Source organism: Phytophthora cinnamomi (assembly GCF_018691715.1).
Source record: "Phytophthora cinnamomi strain GKB4 chromosome Unknown Contig14, whole genome shotgun sequence".
In the NCBI taxonomy this organism is placed as follows: domain Eukaryota; phylum Oomycota; class Peronosporomycetes; order Peronosporales; family Peronosporaceae; genus Phytophthora; species Phytophthora cinnamomi.
In genome coordinates, this window is record NW_027150947.1 from 3,367,312 (window position 1) to 3,389,864 (window position 22,553).

Below are 22,553 nucleotides of genomic sequence, written 5' to 3' on the forward strand. Positions count from 1 at the left end.
TCAACGAATCCTTCATCCTCAACGATCACCATTGGGCGGAAGTGGTATGCAGGCCATTTCGCTACGAGCCGGTTGAAGCGTTTTTGCTGGTCTCCCGTGATCGGACGAAGTGGGGTTGTGCTGCTATCTGCTGCCTCTGCGAAAGTTTGATTTAGGTTGCGAACAATTTCTGTAGTCTGTCTTTCATCCTGCCAGCGTTGTCTCGCTGTCATAAATGACTTGATGTCGTCCGGATGATATACTTCCATGTGCTGCTTCACGGCATGCTTGCCCGTCTTGAAGTTGATCGTGCACCTGCACTTCAAGCAGTAAGCGGTCTTAGCGTTCGCGTTGGTGAGCTTATCGTCGGGAATGCTTTCGCATTCATCGCCTCCGAGAAGCCGGATAAACTGCCAAAACTCCCTCTTTTTCTGCTTTCGCATTGCAAAGACCCGCAAATGCGTATCACGCGCAACTTGCCTTCTAGCTCCGTGAAATCGGGTTGCTCATGGTACAGTCGTGGCTGAACCAGAAGGACATCTGTGTATGGGGGTGGATGGGACTCACTGACATACAAATGGCGCTGTTGTCGCTGCGTATACCGATTTATGGCTGGAGGTTGGTCAATCCGTGGCCTGGATCGCTCTGGTGTCCGAGGCGAGTGTTGACTAGACATCCTGTCTCGAGATGCGGGTGCTACCACAATGAAGAGCTAGTAATAGGCTTAATTGTATGTCACTTAAATAAATGAAATCATTAGAGTTTGCGAGAGCTAGAGAGGGGTTGGAGGGAGTTAGGAGGGAGTTCGAAGGGAACTCCAGGAGTAGAGTACAGACGGAGTTCACGAACGTTCGAGGTCCGAACGTTGACAGCACTAACCACCACGCCGGAGCGGCTGCCTTCCTACTAGCAGCATGTTCGTCCACAAGAAAGCGGTAGACACCTACGGCTGTACAAGCTCATTTCACTCAAGAATTTCCCCTATGCCCACGTCGACGATTATGCTATTCGCGCCACGGTTCGATATGATGCAAGGGACCGCTCTACGCTCTTGGAGCGGATGACGGCGCTAGTTGGCGTCATTGACAACGCCTTTTTCAAGGAGCTCTCAGGCGAGAAGTTTGCGCTAATGTTTAACGGATTTACAGGCTCGGTCGAGCATTTGATCGCGAATTTTGCTGCTGCCAAAAAGACCTTCGGGTTTTAGCGTTCTCTCCGTGTTACCCACACCTTGACTTCGTAGAGGCGGGATGACTTCCTTTGCTTTGGCCTTCCTCGAACCACAATCCCCACCAGTGCACGCACTGGCGCCCTCGAGAGCGCATATGCCAAGACGTTGTTGGGGCCCGGCCTGTACACAACTTCGAAATTGTATTCTTGTAGCTGCAGCGACCACTACGTAGCCTACCAGCCAGGTCCTTAGACGTCATTAGCCATTTCAATGCTGCATGATCCGTCACTAGTTCGAACTTGCGTCCATAGAGATAGGGTCTGAATAGCTTGATCGCCCATACGACAGCGGCACATTCCACGTCTGTGATGCTGTACTTTACTACTACCGGAGAGTTGATCTTGGATGCGTAGGCCGTGGGCAGCTCGCGTTGCCCTTGGTCCTGCGTGGGCGCTGCCCCAAGTCCCACCTTCAACGCGTTAGTCACTAACTTAAAGGGGCGTGAAAAGTCGGGATAGATGAGCAGCGACCGGCTAGTCATTGCATCCTTCAGGGGCTCGAACGCCTGCTGTTGCGGCTCCGCCCACCTCCATACGACCCCCTTGCTTAGGTGACGCCTTACTCGCAAACGCCGGCACGAACCTCCGATAATAGCCGGCCATGTGCACGAAGCGCTTCAGCTCCGTCACGTCCGTAGGCACAGGGAACTCCTGTACGGTGTGCACCAGGCTCGCCATAGGTCGTACGCCGTCCGCGTCCAATTCGTGGCCCAAGTTCTCGAGTCTCTCAGTCGCGAAGGAGTACTTGCTCGTTTTCAGCGAGAACCACGTCTTCGCCAGTCTTTCCAGTACAGCAGCCATTTTCACGATATGCCGCTCCATGCCGCCCTTTGCAAACACTATGACGTCGTTCAGATACACGAGACAGCTGTGCCACATGCGACCGCGTAGCGTAGCGTTCGTCATGCTCTGGAACGTCCCGGGCGCATTGGCAAAGGCGAAGGGCATTCAGACGAAACGAAACAACCCCTGTCGCGTCACAAATCCCACCTTATCGCGATCAGCAGCTGTCACTGACACTTGCCAGTAGCCAGCGTGTAGGTCTAGGCTCGTAAATCGGCGAGCACCGTGTAGGTTGTCCAAAGTTTCGTCGATACGAGGTATGGATAGACACCCCTTTTCGTCATCGCATTGATCAGTTTATAGTCAATGCGGAATCTGACTGACCCATCCTTCTTCTTCACTAAGACCACAGGGAGTTGTTGGAACAAAATGACATCGCTTCGTTAAGTGATCAACCACTACCCAGATTGATCATTGGCACGCTTGGTTCGTGGAAGATCCGTGATGAAATCCATCGAAATTGATATCTGGAATACTGAGAGGCTCGACCAGACCTGTTGGCCGAGTGAGCCGTGGTTTGCTTCGTCTGCATGACTCGCAGTCAGCTATGAACTTTTGGATTGGCTTAAACATCCGGGATCAGTACCAACGCCGTGCTAGGGTTAGATACGTTCTCTCAGCACTGGCATGACCACTGTAATTCGTATCATGGTACTCTCTGATGACGTCTTGACGCAAAGTCTCATTGTTGGGGATAACAACTCGTGGGTGTTCGTCTACTGGTGATTGGGTGCCAAGGCAAACCATTATCTTCAGAGAAATATCGGTACATGTTGAGGTTCTGATATTTCCGCTTGGGTTTCGTCTCGCTAAAACGCAGCTTGGTTGCTGCCGAAATGGTTTGTATACCGCGATCCTTCGCGTATGCTTCTTTGATGCGTTTAACGAGTATATATCCGCGGTTACCTCACTGATTTCCAAGCTGAAAGAAGGGTCATCGAAGCTGATCACACTCAAGTCATGGAAGTATTTCGCTTCCGGTTGCAAATCGGGTCTTCAAGTTAAAGCGTCAGCAATGCCATTTTTGATCCCCGGGAGATACGAGAAGGTTGGTTGATACTCCACTAGGATATCATACCATCGCGCCAGTCGGCGGTTAGCCATCTTTTACTTAAACAACCCTTCGAGACTTTGGTGGTCGGTCTCCACGATCGGTGGCTTGTCCAGGCAGCAGATTCGATATGCTGCTAGCGCATACACTATTGCTAGTAGCTGTCTCGGATAGTTGAGCTCCGCGGGTTTCATCTTTCTGCTGCTAAGCGCGATAGGACGCTCGGTCCCATCGACAACTTGGAACAGTACTCCACCAACGGCAAACTTGCTCGCATCTGTTTGCAGATATATTGGCCGACTGAAGTCTGGTATATGCAGTACAGGTGGATTACACAACCGTCGCTTGAGCTCCTTGAAGTTCTTGATCTGTTCGTCATGCAGGTGAATCTTCCAGTTACGCTTCTTCTGCTTCTTGAGAAGATTGAACATGGTGGCTGCCAACGATGCATACGCTGGGCAAAAGCGCCGAATGTAGCCAGTGAGACCGAGAAAGCTGTGGAGCTCTTCTTGTGTTCTGGGCACTGGCCGGTCGCGAATTGTCGGCACTTTGGCCGGGTACATTAGCACACCTTGACGTCCCACGAAGTATCCAAGACATGGAATCTCCGAGGCGCAAAATACATACTTGGCCAGCTTGACGTACCGCTTGTTGCCTCGAAGATTATCCAGTGTCTTGCGTAGATCTTCCAAGTGGGCATTCACATCTTGCGATTTGGTGAAAATGTAGATATCGTCGCAGAACAATCTAGTCTGTTTTAATCCTCGAAACAGCATCGACGTCAATCGGTGTATAGGTGTAGGTGCGTTACAGACTCCATGGGCAACACAAGATATTCCCAGAGTCTGTTAGGTGCTTGAAACGCTGTAAACTTGCTATCTTTTCCACGCATTCGGACTAGGTAGTACGCGTACATCCGATCCATCGTCAAGAAGTAGTAGGCTCCAGCCATGTCGTCCATTATATCCTCCTTCCTCGTCATTGGCACACTCCGCCGGTTGGTGTTAGAGTCGAGGTATCGGTAGTCGTGGGCCATACGCCAGCCAACTGCTTTTCTCACGCAGAAGGTCGGAGCTGCATAGGCACTGATGCTTGGCCGGATGAGTTTCTTCTTCACCATGTCTTCCACCCAGCCCACGATTTGTAGTTGTTGTGCCGGCGACTGCCGCCATTGCAGACGGTACATCGCCAGGTTGGGATCTCGCACGTCAATGCGGTGCTCGATTTCGCGCTTTCCCGGTAGACCTTCTAGGAGTTCTGGACGGAACACGGTGTCCTTGTACTCATTGAGCAATTCGTAAGCCGGGTTAGCTCGAAATCTTTCCCAATCCGCATCCAGATAACATATTTTCCTTGGCAGTACCAACGTTGTCCGGCTGATCGCGTCGTTGCAACGACCTTGCGACGCGCTTGATTGTATCACTCGACAAAACCTGCATTAAATCAGGTTCGTCTGGAGTTTTCGTCTTGATACTTAGGATCTTTCTCAGCCTCTTCCGCGTGATGTACTTCGTCACACGCCTGATGCGTCGACAACGCCCATCGTGAACATCTGCTCCACGACGCTGTATTTACCCCCGACACTGCGATTCTCTGCAGCGCTTGTACCCGAAGCTGACTTCATCTCGTTTACCCCCACCGCGTTTTCAACCTCTGACTCGCGGTCGAGTTGACCACAAGCAACTCTTCGGGCATTCTTCTGCACATTTTCACTCGGAAGTTCAACCATGGACCTCACATCCGTTTCCAGCGCGGCACTTCAACAGGAATCAGGCCTTTTCACCGATACGCCTTTCGCCTCGACAGATCTCTGAAGCTCGGAGATATTCACCAGTCCGCCTTCCTCGATCAGCCCAGAGGTCTCGCTAGCTTGCTCCACTTGTAGAATCTTCATTCTTGTTCCTTCAATCCGTCGACCACTCCAATCGATCATCGGTTACACATCCTTGAAGAAAGGTATTCCCAGGATGCAATCAAATTCTTGAGGAATCGCATAGACAACAGCAATACAGTCCTATACATCATCCAATCCCTGAATCTTGATGGGCATAGCCAGTAGCTCTAGCCGTGCTTCAACCACTTGGTTGTCTTCCAGCTTCACGCGGATATTATTCTCGCTGAACTTTGCCGTTGCGAGCTTGTTCTTCTCGACCCAATGCTTGGACACGTACACCGTCGTAGCGTCACTATCCAGCAGCATTACCCGTGTCGAGATGGACTTGTCACCAACGCTAGTTTCGCCACCAACGGAGAATAGCGGTCGTGTCTTGAACACGAGAGGGGTTTCACACAGAACATTGATGCTGATATTCTCCAACGTTAATGTTCCGGTTACATTCTTGACCACGGCAGGACCCTCTTTCACTGACGCGGTTTGTCGTTTCCCTGTTCGCCTTGTTTTTTCTTCCAAGTGTAACTGTCGGATCGGATATGACCGGGTTTCTTGCAGTAGTAACACGTACGTACTTCTCCACATTTGGACTTTGCGTTGGGCTTAAAGCGATCTTTAACGCGGAAGGGTTTTCACTTGCGACGCCCTCCTTGGTCAGAATCTTGTCCAGTTAAAATTCTCGCCTTGTCCTGCTGAACTTCGCGCGAGTGGGTTTCGTCGACGAAGTGTGTAACCTCGTACTTCACCGCAAGGTCCATGACGTCACTCAGTGTGGCTGGGTTCTCCAGCTTTACATAGCTGCGTGTGCGCTGCTTGAGACCATTCGCGTATTCCAGGACTTGATCTAGCTCGCTCATGCCTTCAACACGAAAAATAAGAGCACTGTACTCTCCGTTGTACGTCTCGATGTCAGCTGTCTGCTTGAGCTGCAGAAGATTTTCGCGAAGTGAGGCTTGGTAGTTCGACGCTTCGAAGTGTTGGAGTGCATGCTCACGAAAATTCCACCACGTGCATGTTAAAGGATGATGCGTGCGCGTGGCTTCACACTTGGCGCGCCATTGTGTGTGCGTGCGTGTGCGTGTGCGTGCGTGTGTGTGTGCGCGTGTGCGAGGCTTTGTGGCGGCGTCCAATGCTCAAGATGAGACGCGCAGGCTGCGTGTGCATGAGGACGAGCGCGTGGGAGCGCGTCTGGATGTTCAAGCTGCGTGGATGCGTGTGCGGGTGCATAGTATTTGCATATGTAGGAGTAGGGTGTCCATGATTTTGCACAAGTCTGTATTTTGCTTAGTGGGTTAGTGCTGTGTCTTTGACTCGAAGGTCGTGGTTTCGATTCCCACAGATGGTTGCTTTTCTTTTTGCCAACAAGAGAGCATAGTAGGCAGGCTAGAAGCTCAAACTCACTCAATCAATCTCACTATTGGTTTTGCAATCTCGGTCCGAAGCCGTCTTTAAGTGTTTCAAGCTCTACAGCTCGTAGTCCAACTTCCTTTTGGTTATGAGCACAAATACCGACACCAAGTTCAAAGTCGAGCCTTTCGACGGCTCTAACTACTCGCTGTGGAGCTACAAGATGAAGATGTACCTGATGTCCAAGGGATTATGGGATGCGGTCAGCGGAGAAGCCGGGGTGGCCTCGGCGAAGGAGCAGCAAGCGCACGCGGCGATTGTGCTCAACTTCAACGACTCGCAGTTGATGCACGTGGTGACGTCCAAGACTGCGAAGGAAGCGTGGGACACATTGAAAACGTTCCACAAGACTCAAGACATGGCGAACCGACTGTGGCTCAAGGAGAAGTTATCGGCGTTCAAGTTTACAGCATCTTCCGTCAGCAATCACGCAACGGAGTTAGAGAAGCTCGTGATGGATATGAAGAACGCGGGGTGTGAACCGAGCGAAGAAGACGTCTGCGCGACGATGTTGCGGAGTCTACCATCGAGCTACGAGAGCCTGGTTCAAGCTTTTCGCATGTCAGTGAGCGATTTCAAGCTTGCAGACCTCGTGAGCAAGCTGATTGCGGAAGAAGTGCGTCAAATGGACTCGACGCGCGTCGAAGAGGCGACCGCGCTTCTTGCCGGTAAGGGCAATGGGAAGCAGCAACAGAAGAAGAAGAACACACGCGGGGAACGAAGAAGGGATTCTCCGGAGCGTGCTTCAACTGTGGCAAGATGGGCCACTACGCGAGGGATTGCCGTTCTAGGGCAAGTCCCGTTGAAAGTATCCAAGACCAGTCAAACGTTGCGTTTAACGCGACCGACGCTTTTGTGAGCGAGAGCCGGGTGATGGATAGTGGTGCTTCGGCACACATGTGCAAGACACGCGACGCCTTTCACGAGTACTCGGCTATAAAGACTGCGCGCAGCATATTGAGCGCAAAGAACAGTGCGAACTTGAAGATTCTCGGCTTTGGAACAGTTGTTTTGCGTGTCTGGACTGGAAGTTCGTGGATAAACGCGCGGCTGGAAAACACGCTGCATGTTGAAGACTTAAACAAGAACCTGTTCTCTCTGACGGCTGCAACAGCACGCGGTATGACCGTAACTATGGACAGCGAACGGTGCGTTGTGAAACGCGGCAGCCAAGTGGTGGCGACGGGTAGGAAGCAAGGCAAGCTGATGTACCTCAACATTGATGGTGGTGAGGAGTGTCATGTGGCTGAAAACGACGTTGGTCTGTGGCATCGGCGTCTCGGTCACGTGTCTTTCAGCACGTTGAACTCCAGGGTTAAGGACGGAAAACTCAGTGGTGCGCAAGTAGCACCTGGAACCATGTGTGGTGTATGCTCGACTGCGAAACAAGCACGCAAGCCTTTCAGCTCAACCGAGAAGGAGCTCGAAGCCAGGGAGAGTGCACACAATGACACCACCGTGTGCTCTGATGTGTTGGGGCCTGTCACCCCCGCATCCAAGTCGGGCTACAAGTATATTGTGAGCTTTATTTTGATGAAAAGCCGTTTTGTGACGATCTATCCACTGCGCAAGAAGAACGAAGTGTGTGAGGCGTTCAAGAAATTTCTCAAAGAGGCAGAAACAAGCGCGGGCATCAAGATTAAGGTGTTACGCAGTGATAATGGTGGTGAGTATTGCAACGAAGCAATGGAGACTCTTTGCGACGACAAGATGATCAAGCAGGAGTTTACGGTACCATACAACCCGCAGTAGAACGGTATGGCAGAGCGAATGAACCGTACGCTGGTCGAAGTGACACGCTGCATGCTGAAAGAGAGCGGGATCGACAAGTCGTACTGGTGTGAGGCTATGATGACTGCAGCAGACATTCGGAACGTGTTGCCTAACACTTCAAACCCACACTCAAGTCCGTTCCAACTGGTTTACAAAAGGGAGCCACGTCTGGAGCACATGCGCGTTTTTGTGACCGAGTGCTACGCCCATGTGACCAAGCAAAAACGCAAAAAGCTGGATGACTCGGGTATCAAGTGCATTTTCCTCGGCTACGCCAAACAGCACAAAGCATATCGACTGCTGGACCCAACTAACGGATCAATCGTGATTTCAAGGAGTGTGACGTTTGCTGAAGCCCCACTCGCTACGGCGCGTAAGGAGGGCAGCCAGGAGGTGACCGATATCATCTGCAACGACGAAGAAGAGGAGCGCACGGAAGAACCCAGCGTTGAGGAAAGTTTCCGCACGCCCCCAACTCACCCACGCCGGGAACCTGATAACCACAGCGGGCCGACGGACTCTGTGCCGACGCGTGGCTCTAGCACTCCGGGGAGAGATGGCGAAGAGGAGTGGATGGTGCGTCCGGCACGCAAAAGGCGTGGAGTTGTGCGCTACCAGGACGAGTACCCCGGGACTCGACGTGGTGAGTTCAACTTGGACGACTTTGAGGGTGAGTTCGATTCCCTCTACTGTCTACTTACCGAAGACGACGACGGCGAGCGTGCTGTTTCATACGACGAAGTTATGCGCAGCAAGTACAAGGACGAGTGGCTGCGTGCCATGGAAAGCGAGATGAAGTGGCATGAGGATCACCGCACCTGGACTTTGGTGGATATGCCATCAGACAAAAAGGCAATCGGGTGCAAGTGGGTTTTCCGCATCAAGCGAGACCCGAGCGGGAAAATTATCAAGTTCAAGGCTCGTTTGGTGGCAAAGGGCTTCACACAACGCCCAGGAGTTGACTACACGGAGACGTTCGCTCCTGTAGCACGCAAGGAGTCCATCAACATGGTTGTGGCAATTGCTGCAGATGAAGACATGGAGGCTGAAAACGTGGATGTTGACACCGCGTTTCTATACGGTGACGTGGACAAGGAACTCTATAGGGACCAGCCAGATGGTTTCGAGGACCGAAGCAACCCGACTAAGAAGTGTTTGCTGATGCAAGCACTTTACGGCACGAAGCAAGCGGCGCGTCAATGGAACAGCAAGCTGAATAAGCACTTGGAAAGCCAAGGTTTCTGTCGATCGGCGGCGGATCCGTGTGTTTACGTTCGGCGTTCTGGCTCAAAGTTCAACATTATTGTCGTCTATGTGGACGACCTCATGATCTTCAGCAAGACGAAAGCAGATATTACTGGGATCAAGGAGGTGCTGAAGCGTGAGTTCAGCATTAAGGAGCTCGGTGAGCTAAAGTACTGTCTCGGCATCGAGATCCACCGCGACCGTGAGAGCAAGGTCATTATCATGAACCAACGAGCGTATATTCAGCGACTCGCAGAAAAGTTCGGTGTAGAAAACTGCAAGGCAGTGCACACACCAGCGGATAGCAACTCGAAACTGGTGGAACCCTCGGAGGACGAAGTTTTTGCGCCTAAGTACCCGTACCGCGAGTAGGTGGGGGCTTTAATGTACCTCGCAACTTGCACCCGTCCGGACATTGCTCAAGCTGTGGGTGAAGTGGCCAAGTTTTGCGAGTACTACAACAAGTCTCATTGGGTGGCCACAAAAAGGATTTTGAAGTATTTGAAGACGTCTCAAGACTTGGGGCTTGTGTTCAACGGCGGAATCAAGGGAGAACTGTTCGGCTACGCGGATGCGAACTGGGCGGGCGATCTGGACACCCGGCGCTCGACTACAGGCTACGTGTTTTTCCTGAATGGGAGTGCGATTTCGTGGAAGTCGAAGCGGCAAACGACAGTGGCAACATCGAGCACGGAGGCAGAGTATATGGCCTTATACAATGCCACCCAAGAGGCAGTATGGCTGCGTCAGCTACTAAAGGACGTGGAGTCTGAGTGTGTGGGTGCTACTACAATATTCCAGGACAACCAAGGATGCATTGCGCTGGTCAAGAACCCAGCTTACCACTCACGCACGAAGCACATCCACCTGAAGTATCACTTCTTGCGCGAGAAGGTGGAAGACAAGATCATCGTGCTTGAGTACAAGCCGACAGACGAGATGGTCGCGGACGGGTTTACCAAGGCGCTGGCACGACCCAAGCACCGCCAGTTTATCGTCGGACTCGGCATGGACGACTAAGACGCCAGGCACAGCGCATCAAGGGAGCGTTAAAGGATGATGCGTGCGCGTGGCTTCACACTTGGCGCGCCATTGTGTGCGTGTGCGTGTGCGTGCGTGTGTGTGCGTGCGTGTGTGTGCGTGCGTGTGCGTGCGTGTGTGTGCGCGCGTGTGCGAGGCTTTGTGGCGGCGTCCAATGCTCAAGATGAGACGCGCAGGCTGCGTGTGCATGAGGACGAGCGCGTGGGAGCGCGTCTGGATGTTCAAGCTGCGTGGATGCGTGTGCGGGTGCATAGTATTTGCATATGTAGGAGTAGGGTGTCCATGATTTTGCACAAGTCTGTATTTTGCTTAGTGGGTTAGTGCTGTGTCTTTGACTCGAAGGTCGTGGTTTCGATTCCCACAGATGGTTGCTTTTCTTTTTGCCAACAAGAGAGCATAGTAGGCAGGCTAGAAGCTCAAACTCACTCAATCAATCTCACTATTGGTTTTGCAATCTCGGCCCGAAGCCGTCATTAAGTGTTTCAAGCTCTACAGCTCGTAATCCAACTTCCTTTTGTGCATTCCTCGCTTCTCGTCACCGACGACCAATGCAGGATCCATCGCGGGACCGGCGATTCCTGGCAGACTTGTACTTGTAGCTTCAACTTGGATTCCGTTGATATGACACGCGTTCTCGATCTGAAACAGCCATTCCCTCACGTCTTCACCTCTCTTGTCGATAAACTTCGGCAGATTACTCAGGACCTTAGATCGGTCGGAGATCGCTTGGATAAGCCGAACGATCTCGGCACGTAGCTACGCATTTATCGGAGACATTGTCGTCTTGAACAGGGGCTGGGACCAACAATTGCTACCAGTTTATCGTGGCGATGCTAGAAGAAGGGAAGACAACTTTGAGGGGGCGGCAAAAAGGAAAAGAGAACTGCCTACCCCTCGCAGTTCAGGCAGTTGGGAGTGGAGCTCCCACAGACTGCCCTACACTGCTTGTATACTAAGGTTTGTATAGTGTCTAAACCTATCCTAAAGAATATGCTTAACTATGGTTACACCTGTTACAGTAGGCCTTCTAGATGCAGCTCACCGAATTCGATAATGAGCATACCAGTAGATGAGGATGGAAACGGCCAACCATCACAGTATATATGGCACACAACGATGGTCAGTAGCGATCCCAACTCAGCGAGACCTAATCTGTTGTCCAGTACGTTTGGCGTAGGCCAACATGCGGCGATCCTCTTACTACTCTAAGTATGTCAGTATATTCGCGCTTTTGCTTTATCTCAGAGTGCGGTTCTGCGGATAGTGGGTCGCGGTTGAAGTGTCTGCCATCCAAGTTAGCGCATAGAGGAATCCGGAGTATGAGTCCGAGTTGGGGAATTGCTCAATGAACAGAGGAAATGGGAATCACGCCCCATTGATGCGTTTTCTCGACTGTTGTCTTCGTGGTAACTACTCTAACGATAAAACCAACAACGAACAAACGGTAGCTTGCAATTCGCAACAACTGGCTGGAGATAAAGCGTGTATGGTAGCTCGATCTCAGTGATATTAGTAGTAATATTGTCATGTTAGTACCGTGGATAATTAGGATTATACTATGTCCGAATTGGATAGTATAATAGTAGTAATATGACGACTAGCCGAAATTCGAAAATACTATTACCAAACCCTGATTATGAGACCAATATATGGATACGGTACAGTGTACCGGGGTAATTTGGACCAATCCGATTCCAGGTGCGTCGTGTGTACGTCCAGACACGGTCCGACACCGACAATTGTCGCCTCGACGTTGTTGCCGCTGAATCGAGACCGCACTTCATCTTCGTCGACGAGCGCAACAGCGGACGAAGCCACAGCCCGCACGTGTTGTACTGTACCAACCCTCCCGCCTGCCTGCCTGCCTGCCTCCCCTCCTTCTCCCTGCTGTATATGGCACAATGACCGAGGAGACGGAGGAGCCGCGGACGCCCGTGAACCTCTCGGAGGACGGCGAAGGATCGCGCAGCGCGGACGACGCCGCCACCAACGACGACCTGCAGTCTCCAATTGCCACGTCCGCGCCCCCGTCCACTCGCGCAGCGGACGCTGAGCGCCGCAGCTCCACGCACTCGACCGCGCCGCCCCTCTCCGAGAGCGGCGTGTCATCCTCCATGGAGCTGCTGGGGCCGCTGGGCGTCGAGCGCGACGGACTGGGCGTCAAGGGATACCTGAGCATGCGCGACGAGGGCGTCACGTACCACCGCATGAAGCGCTTCTACTGTCGCTGCGTAGGCGTCAACTTCTCGCGGTTCGCGTCCCGAGACGCGGCGTCGACCATGATCTCGGCGCTCTTCAGTGCCGAGGTGCAGAAGGTCGAGGCGTGGGACGGCAAGGGCCTGTGGCACACGTACCGCCACTCGTTCAAGCTGTCTTTCACGTCCGGTGTGGTGTTCAACGTGGATGCGGACTCGGAAGAGGACAAGCGGCAGTGGATCGAGTACATCGATACCGCGCTGAAAGGAACGGAGGACGCAGTCGAAAAGTGGAGTGCACACGCCTCTGTGAGCCCTGGCATCATGGACCTCACTCCTGGGGGACTTGTTTTTGCGGAGAAGAAGTGCAGCCCGCCCAAGTTTAAGAACGCCATGACGTGTTGTCACCCTGGCTGCCATGTACGATTTGACAGCACGGGGAAGAGACAGCACCACTGTCGAAATTGTGGCGGCTCAGTGTGCTCAGACCACAGCTCTCGTTTTGCAATGCTTCGACACTTCCACGTGAACCACCCCGTGCGGCTTTGTATGGGATGCTATCGTGTACAGCGGTTTGTGCTCTGGCTTGGAATGCTGCTCCAACGTCTTAGTATTGCCCAGACAGAGGCAGACGGCGTCAAGAAACGTGCTCTGTCCAAGGGTGACGAAGAAGAGGTCGAGGCATTGTTCACGATTTTTGGCGACGATGCGTTCGGCATTTCTGATGTCATCCAGGTGTTACATTTACATCGTCACGGATGCGACGAAGCGTATGCATACGCTGTGAACAAACTATTGGAACTGTCTGCATCCAACCTCGCGGATTTTGAGTTTTTCTTGCCGCAGATATTTCATATGTGGCTAACAGTGGACTGGACGAACAACAACATCAAGGCAGCTTTACTATTCCGGGTGATTTGTTACGCGACTCAGCTTCACATTCGCCTTGCGACTGCCATATACTGGCTAACACGCGCGGCAATCGACGATAGTTGTGGATGGGGCTTCGGCCAGTCGGAATTATATGTGCCCGAGTTCCTGTACCGAAAAATGAGCATGTGCAAGTTGTTGATGGTCAACGTGGAGATGCAGATTTCTCATGGCGATTGGTCTTTTGACATCGACAAGGACTTGCCGGCTTCGACGGAACAAGCTGCTATCATAAAGTGCCTGTTTGATCGTCTGTTGATCCTCGTTCATACAGATACAAAGGCCACAATTCCGCTTGGTGCAATATGCGATGCGGTCAGTGCCTGCTCGATTCCTTCGGAGTTCTTACTCCCAAGTGATGCACTGCCCGAGGATTCTCACCGTGACGACGGAGATGAGCGTCGGATCTTCAGCACACAAATTAGCTTCATTGAAGAGCTGTGTGCGATGACGGAGAGGCTTCGATTTTGCACTCCGCACGAGCGTAAGAAGGCGTTGAGACGCGAGTTACAGAAGCTTGAACTTCCTGAAGGGGCTTTCTGCCCACTGGGCTCATGTGATGATCCTCTACAGCGGCTTCTTACAATCGCAGAAGATGAAGGAACAGTGTTCACTACTCGAGCACGCGCACCAACGCTCATTTTTTTCGAGGTTGCGAGACTAACGACTACTTCCGAGAAAAGTGCCTGGCTCCATCGCGGTCGATCGCTCACATTTAGTATTCAAAACGACAAACTCCGTGACTCTGAAGAAGTAATTGAAGTTAATGGTCTGGAAGTGCTGGTCCCTGCCTCTGAGGTCGAAGTCGCGAAAAATGCTATCGAAATGGCCACAAGCAGTGATATCGCTCAAGTGATTGCGATGGATACCTTTTCTGGAGATGAAGAGGGCCACACTGATGATCCAGCTAATAATTACAATGGCCGAAAGGAGACCCCAGATGACGACGCATCATCCGATGGGGAGGAAGAAGATAGCGACACAGAAGAACTAAGAGATCGTGTTTCTTCGGATCCTCCGCCATCGCTGGTAGCGCTGGCCCGAGCTGTTGGAGGGAAGAAAAAGAGAAGTCGCCGTGGTAGATCTGGCTCGCTGATGAACTCTACTACGAAATCCTTGGACTCGATTATTGCATCATGCGCTGACACAATCAAGATTCGCCGAAGACGCTCGATCAGCGAGGGATCCGGTATCACTGGCTTGGAGAAGTCGCAAAACCTAGGCTCTATGCCAAGCGAAGTCGAAAACTTCACGGATGATCAGTTGATTTCTATGGCGCAGAATATGGAAATCAGCATGTTGGAGAGCAACCCCTCTGGTCACGGCACTTTTACGGGTAGGCAAGTTGTTGAGTGGATGACGAAAAACGAGATCGTGTCGGACAAGGCTCATGCTCTCTGGCTTGGTAGCGAGCTTCTGCGCTGCGGAGCCTTGGAAAAAACTCCGTTATCATCCAATTCATTCAGCGGTTTTGCAGCAAACGATGAGACATCGTATCAGCTGAAAAGTGAGTCCAGCACAATTCTTCAATCTCAAGATCGTCGCCACACCGTGCAGTATGACACACCACCAATGTTACAGCAGTCTCCGAGATCAACTGACGGATCTGGTTCGGAATTTGCTGATCGAGAGCAACCACTGACTCGTACGTCTTCGCGAATTATGCTGAAACCCCAAGAAAAGAAGGTGGATATTGCAGACTTGGCTGATGCTGTCGACGCAAATTTGGCGGGTACAACAACCGAGAGCGCTCCGACTTCCACATCTAAAGCGTCAAGGCCGCTCCAGGAGTGTCTTACAGGATCATCTGATGAAAGGCGCTCTATGATCTCAAACGCCCATGGTGGCTCACTTATTCTCAAATTTGAACCAGAGGCGGCGCTTGCGGCAATGAACTCAGTCGAGCAAGCAATGCAACAGTATGTTCTACCTAAAGAAGGAGTCGCAAATGCTGCCCAACTTGGTGAAGACCTCCACTTATTGAGAGAGCAGCTCAATATTGTGTATGAGTACGTCATCGACAAACGAAAACGTCTACACGTCGCAGTGGAGTCGGCATTTGGAGAAAGCTTTGAAGAGAAAAGGGAGCGTTTGCGTGAAACATCGTCCCATGTCGCGACATCAGATGCGCAAGACTGGGACTGTGTTGCATTCATCGTCAAATCAAACGATGATCTACGGCAAGAGGTGTTGTGTCAGCAGATTATTCGCCAGCTGCAAGACATCTTTCAAAGCGCAGATTTACCTCTTCGGCTGTTGCCATATGAAATCATAGCGACTTCAGCGTCTACCGGCATGATTGAGTACGTCAAGAACGCGGTGTCTCTTGATGCCTTGAAAAAGAGGGGTAACTACACAACGCTGGCGGACCACTTCTTGAAAACGTATGGCCAGGCGGATTCTGCGGCTTACAAGACGGCTATGACGAACTTCGTGCGGAGCATGGCTGCTTATTCTTTGGCGTGCTACTTCTTGCAAATCAAGGACAGACACAATGGCAATATCATGATCGACAGCGATGGTCACGTGATCCACATTGACTTCGGTTTCATCCTCGGCATCGCTCCAGGCGGCAGGTTCAGTTTAGAGACGGCTCCGTTTAAGCTGACAGGCGAGATGGTTGACGCAATGGGCGGGACTCAGTCAGATTACTTCAAGGCCTACGTCATTTTCCTCATCCAAGGCTTTTTGGCTCTACAGGTAAGAGCATTATTTTATCGCATTGCGCTGGTATGATTGAATCTGTGCTGATCGTGTGGCTGTAATGTAGCAACATGCCGATACGATATTGATGATGATCGCCATCATGGCACAGGAGTCGTCTTGCCCGTGCTTCTTGTCCCAGAACCCGCGAGACATCTTGAGCAACACAAAACAACTCTTCCGCCTCGATTATAACCAAAGCCAGGTCATCAAGCACGTGATCAGTCTCGTCCGGCGCAGCCACAACAGTTATCGTACTCGCCAGTACGATGTGTTCCAGCGAATGACTAATGGCATTCTACCCTAGGGATCGATCCGTCGGGTATGATGTTGCGTACGCCTTAGGCTTAGACGTAGTGGCTCGGACGGAAACGAGAACATGAATATATGAACGGTTCAGTAAGCCCATTTTGCAAAACTACTACTCTTCAGGCGACTGCTATGCGCATTCTACTCCGGCTTCACTTTTTGGGGCGGCCACGTGGGCGGGTGATGCCAGTCTTCGCCTTCGCCTTTTTCGGGGAGGAAAACGGGTTTTTCGACTTCTTTAGCTTCGCTACAGGCATGCTACCAAGCGAGAACCGATTCTTCGTGAGCGACGGCAGCAACACACTGTTGGACTCTTGTGCTGTATAGCCGCGGACAAATCAACCGAGTAAGTCTTTACAAGTAAGAACGCATACGTAATAGTCACTGCTTACACTTTTGAGTAAGTTCCGAAGATGGCATGTCCTGAGACTCCGTATCTTGCGAGGATTCTCCTACGGAGTCGTCGGTCGTGTCGTTTTTCTTCGACTTTTTCACCTTCTTGACAACTACGGGCGGCGCTTCTTCTTGATCAGTATCTACAAGACAACCCAGAATTGAGGTCATCAATCTATTGCAATCAAATATCGAGTGACGACAATGCCTTCTAACCGTTCTTGGTCAAGTCAGCCAGAAGACTCTGCGAGTAATCCAGCTCCTCTTCATCCGACGACGAAGAAGACGAACTACTGTCAACTGGGGCAACATTCTTGGGAGAACGCTTGGTCGTCTTCACAACGACGGGGACTTGGTCAGAATCGGAAGACGATTCGCTGGCTGTGCTTTCTGAAGACTTCACGGTCTCTTTTGAAACTTCCTCGGCTTTAGCCTTGTTATCAGTCTTGATTCCCTCCACCTTAGCTGCTAAGACCGTCTGGAATTTCGACTTCGCAGTCTCCTTCGGGGCTTGTTTCTGCTTGGTAAGAATCTTGGTAACAGACGTCTCGGTCACTTCAGTTTCTTCACCGGAAGCTTCATCTCCCTGTGTCGAAGAGCTAGAGCTGGAACTTGAGCTGGACTTGGCCTCAGAAGCCGCCACTTGTGTAGGTTTTGATGCCTTGGGCGATGATTCCTTCTTAGCACGCTTGGTCGCTGGCTTCTCAACGTCGTCGGTGTCGGTATCGATTTTCTTCTTCGACTTGCGGCTGGCTGGCGTCGATTCGCTAGCGGTCGACGAGTCATCGTCCTGATTCAGAAGCGATTTGGCAGCTGCCTTCTTCTTCACGGTCTTCGCAGTTTTCGGTTCGGCTTTCTCCGTCGCCTTTTCAGCTTTGGTCGCCTTCGTCTTCGCTGGCTTTTCAGTCTTAGTCTTAGTTTGCTTGCCCTCAGCAGACTTCGATGACTCGGTCTGCTTAACTTCTGGCTTCGCGATGGTTTTTTTCTTCTTCGCTGGCGGCTCCTGAGTCTCTGAGGAATTGCTTCCTTCGGAGGAAGCGGCGTCCTTCTCGCTGGCTTTGCGCGTCTTCTCGCTCTTCGCTTGAGCCTTCGGTGTCGTGCTTTCAGATCCGGCATTGATAAGAGATCCCACGATCAAGGCAGCACCCGATTCTAATGCATCATGCTTCGCGGCAAGCATCTTCTTCAAGAGCGCATTCTCGCTCTTTTTGGGGGCGAGCTTCTTCGCGGCCTTCTTGGCGGGTTCCTCTGTTTCACCAGCAGGCTTCTTAGAGTCAGCATTCTCCTTCGTAACAGCCTTCTTCGTGGGAACCTCCTTGTCAGCAGCAGGCTTCTTAGTGTCAGTGTTCTCCTTAGCAGCCTTCTTCGGAGCCTTCTTCGCGGGAACCTCCTTATCAGCAGCAGGCTTCTTAGTGTCGGCGTTCTCCTTCGTAGTAGCCTTCTTCGGTGCCTTCTTCGCGGAAACCTCCTTGTCAGCAGCAGGCTTCTTAGCATCAGCGTTCTCCTTCGTAGCAGCCTTCTTTCCCTTCTTTGTAGGCTCCTCCTTGTCCGAAACGGATTTTTTAGTATCAGCCTTCTCCTGGGGAGCAGTCTTCTTCGCAGGCTCCACCTTGTCGGTAACGGGCTTCTTGGTATCGGTACCATCCTTAGTCGCATCAGTCTTCGCGGGCGCCTGCTTTTCAGTCGGTTTTTTTACATCGTTGGTGGCCTTGACGTCGTGGTTCTCCTTGGTGCTCGCATTCTTCGCATCGGCCTTCCCGTTCGTAGCGGGCTTTTTCACGTCGTGGGGTGCCTTGTCCGCCTTCTTCTTCTTCGCGTCCGATGCCTTCTCCGGCTCGCTCTTCTTGGGCTGCTTCTCAGCGGCCCTCTTCTGCTTCGCATCCACAGTCGCCGCAGTAGGACTCTTGTTGTTCGGAGCGGCGGGCTTCGGCTTGTTGTTGTGAGCTTCGGCCGCAATTTTCTTCTTCGGCGGCTGCTGCTGGATCTGCAGCGTCTTCGCCTTGTGCTTCTTCGGGCTTTGGTTGATCACGACGTAGATCTGCTCCATGTTCTGGAACACGTTGCCGGCCTGCACGTTCTTGGCCAGATCCACGAAGCAGTGCGGCGACTGCTGCCGCACCTTGGCGTGCGCGCGGCGGTCCACCACCAGCTCCGGCGACAAGCACTTCTGGATGCGCAGGTTGCGGCTGAGCGCCGGCAGGTGCGGGAACACGCGCGCGTACTCGTCCACGATGAAGTCCTCCAGGTCCGCGACCGTGCGCAGGCGCGGCGTCTGCACCATCATCACGCGGTCGTCCTCCGGCAGCATAGCCATCAGCACGATCTCGCCCTCCATCCTCGTCACCGCCGTCTCCATGGCTGCTGCGTCGACGAGCTGTTGCCGTTGGTACGTCTGCTCTCCCAGCTCGAGCAGGAAATGACTCAAAACGCGAATGGCTCCGAAGCAGTCGTATCTAAGCGAGACACCATATGCTAAAGTATAATGGAAATATTGTGAAACGCCAGTGTCATAAATGAATAAACGTATATTTTCGAAAATACTCCGTAATCCGTTAATTTTAGACTAGCTGAGCGCTGCCGATTCGCGGCGGTGGGGTTGGGTTCGGGCACAGTAGTGTGGCCGCCCACCTCCGCTTCGCTACGGCGGGGGTGGTTTCGTCAAAGGAATACCTTGTTACAACTGAAACGTACTTCCAAAAGGACATAAATATATGTAATTATGAAGTGTATGTCTACTTCGCCGTATCATCTTCGAATATCTGCCTGTACACAATATTGTCAGTGTATGCACTGTCGTCTTCCTCCAGCTCTGGATACTCGATCAAAGCTTTGAACTTGGACCTGGATGTACATTCGCGACAGCGCCACATAGAGCTGTCCGCGGGAGAAGCAGTGTGTTACCAGATACAAACCCAGGTTCTGGACGGTTTGGCCTTGGGCTTTGTAGAAGGGAAACCCGCGCGCGTTCCCACCGCTGACGAAGACGACCCTTGGGATTAGAACGTTTTGGCCTAGACGCTCGCCAGTCATGATGGTAGCATGAATGATATGGGGCTTGAGCTAGACAACCTCTTTCGTTGCAGAGGCCCAAATCGGGGTTCATATTTCTCGTCATCATAACTGGGGCGCCTTCCTTCAGTGCGGAGGAATACCGTTAATACTCTCCGAATACAACACCTCCGGCTCGAAGAAGTTTCCTTCGTTTTCGTCATCCACTGAATAAACTGATAAATATTCGTGCGAGGCGGGTGCCAGCTGCAGTATTTTTTATCATCTTAAAATGGGTATTGCTACTCACTTTAGAGAAAGTAGCGCTCAGTATAGTGGAGAGCTGGAGTCGTCCCCGAAGGTAATTAAACCCGGGGTGCAGGCAAGTGAGCAATGTTGCGGGTTCGGGATGGCCTGCCTGGCATCTGTGCACCAACGGGGGAGTCTCGGCTACATGGTCGTGTCGTGGCATCCACTGCAACTCCCCCATGGCTTAGACACTAGGTCGCCCTTAATCCCACACTAATATACCTCCTTTGACCTGAAGGTACCAGTTCTCCCAGCAGGCGAAACTCCCGAAACCGACACTTATATTACAGTTCGGAAACCATGTAGCTAAGCTTACCTCTGTCGCTGTGCGGCGCTCGCGTCTTGTGGGGCTCCCTGTGGCGCCCGCCGTCCGCGAGCTTCCTCGCTCCGCCGCGCGCGAAATTCAAAAACGGAAATGTGAATGGAGAGCCGAATTCGGTCGGCCAATCACACCACGAATCAAAATGACACATGGTTATGGACAAGTTCGGAAGATGATGGGATGCAGTAGGGTAGGTTACTAACGCGCTCGCGCTAGGCGGCCCGGGCGCTCTCCCGACGATGCTGCACGGTAGGCAGATGCCGCAGGGGTGGGAACGGACGGACTGACAGACAAACTTACAGGATACTCGGGTAGTTGTTTAACCTTTTTGTTGCCAACCGGGCGTAAAACGCAGCATTATGTTTCGTTTTACAAAAACGGATAGTTGGTTATAGTAAAACGCATCATCATGCTGCGTCCGTCTACCTACTTTTGTGTTCAACATGACCACAGAACGTACATATATGTCCAGTGTTAATGTCGGTAGTTTATACATTTGTCCAATCAAATGGAGGCTGTGCACAGCCTTTCAATTAATTTATCCGGTGAAGTTGTGTGTCACGCACACATCACATCAGAACTAAGAGGTTTTACACAGCATCATGATTTTTATATCCGGTCCGGCAGGTTTTGCCTGTCGCTCAACCTAAGTCATCATTGATGCGTGAAGAAATTTGTATAGAAAAAAATATAGTAGTAGTGTCGCTGCGCTTGCAAGCGCTCGCAGCCGCCGCCCACCTTTAGCACAACCTCACGCAGCACGCTATCCTTACCGCCTCGAAGTCGAACGACTTGAGCCTGAACTTTACGTTCATACACGTCTGCAAAGAGCACTACACAAACACACACCGTCCGTGAGTCTGTAGCCGCCCCGAATACGTGAAATACTCGGATTAGCTACTAGATCTTTTACGGAGCCTTCACTATTGATATATTTTGGTCAATCAAACCACAGCCGCAAATCGCTCTAAAACGCTGCATTATGCAGCGTTATAGATAAGACCCGGTCTATGAAAGCATGCAAACGGCACGCGTCAGTACCATCAGCAGCCGGAAAAGCGCACCAAGACGCTGTATGATGTATCGGTTTACAGGAACATATTGAATAAAATATGCACCCTTACTTACTAAAACCAACAACATGATGTCCGTCCGTAACGCATTCCTGTCACGCTAATCCGGACTTCTGATTGACCAAAACAATGTTTGGCTGCCGGGTGCAGCGAAGGCGGCTCTGATAGGATGAAATGTGGTTGTTAATATTAGTTATTCTTTTTGGTCAGTTCATTCCGCTCCATTTTTGATGAACCCGTTCAACTGCAAGAATACAGTGCCCGGGTGGTACCACCACCCGTCACGGTGGACGGCTTGGGACTGCAGTTGCGGCGGTGTGCCTGCTGCGAGGCGCTCCTCGCATTGGACGCCTTCGTAGTAGGACACACCAGGGCGGGCGCTCATTGCTGCATTGCGTGCGCCAGCGGCCCCGACTCCGCAGCCTACTGGTACCGACCAGGGCCACCGCACCCAGAGCCAGCGGTAGACCCGCGAACACAGCCCGGCCCTAGTGGCCACCACGATGGGTCCACCGCTGCCGCCGCCGCCCCATCCCCCCCACGCAGACGGCGAGTGACGCAAGCGCCGCCGCATTCGCAACGTGTTGTGGCGACGCACGACGAAACATGAAGGCTAAGTTAATAGTAGAGACGTCTTTTGGTTACAGATGTTACTTTGGGGGTAGAAGTCTGGCGAGACCTGTCGACCATCACCATCTCGAACACTACTGCGGTCACCTGGTCGGCATCGGCGGCCCAGGTCGAGTCGGAATGAGCCCGTGTCACGGTCGCGGCAAACGAGTTGGGAGGTCGCGGACGTGCGTCAGCGGTGGCCAGCGGCGTCCACAGCACGCCAAACGTGTGAGAACGTGCAAAAGAGGCGTAACAGCGC

At 52.1% G+C, this 22,553-nt stretch overlaps 3 protein-coding genes across 3 annotated transcripts; 2 read left to right on the forward strand and 1 right to left on the reverse strand.

The window, feature by feature from the left end:
- Window positions 1-12,361: 12,361 nt before the first annotated feature.
- On the forward strand, window positions 12,362-13,184 carry IUM83_01695 (Atypical/PI3K/PI4K protein kinase; the record flags this gene model as incomplete). The annotated part of the gene is made up of 2 exons (XM_067925569.1): window positions 12,362-13,075; window positions 13,134-13,184. 2 exons carry the CDS (start codon window positions 12,362-12,364, stop codon window positions 13,182-13,184), a joined length of 765 nt encoding a protein of 254 aa, XP_067797192.1.
- Window positions 13,185-15,880: 2,696 nt separating this feature from the next.
- On the forward strand, window positions 15,881-16,595 carry IUM83_01696 (Atypical/PI3K/PI4K protein kinase; the record flags this gene model as incomplete). Its single annotated transcript, XM_067925570.1, has 2 exons — window positions 15,881-16,285; window positions 16,356-16,595. 2 exons carry the CDS (start codon window positions 15,881-15,883, stop codon window positions 16,593-16,595), a joined length of 645 nt encoding a protein of 214 aa, XP_067797193.1.
- Window positions 16,596-16,749: 154 nt separating this feature from the next.
- IUM83_01697 (uncharacterized protein) lies at window positions 16,750-19,346 on the reverse strand (the record flags this gene model as incomplete). The annotated part of the gene is made up of 3 exons (XM_067925571.1): window positions 16,750-16,916; window positions 16,990-17,133; window positions 17,207-19,346. The coding sequence occupies 3 exons, from the start codon at window positions 19,344-19,346 to the stop codon at window positions 16,750-16,752; spliced, it is 2,451 nt and encodes an 816-aa protein (XP_067797194.1).
- Between the last annotated feature and the right edge of the window lie 3,207 nt (window positions 19,347-22,553).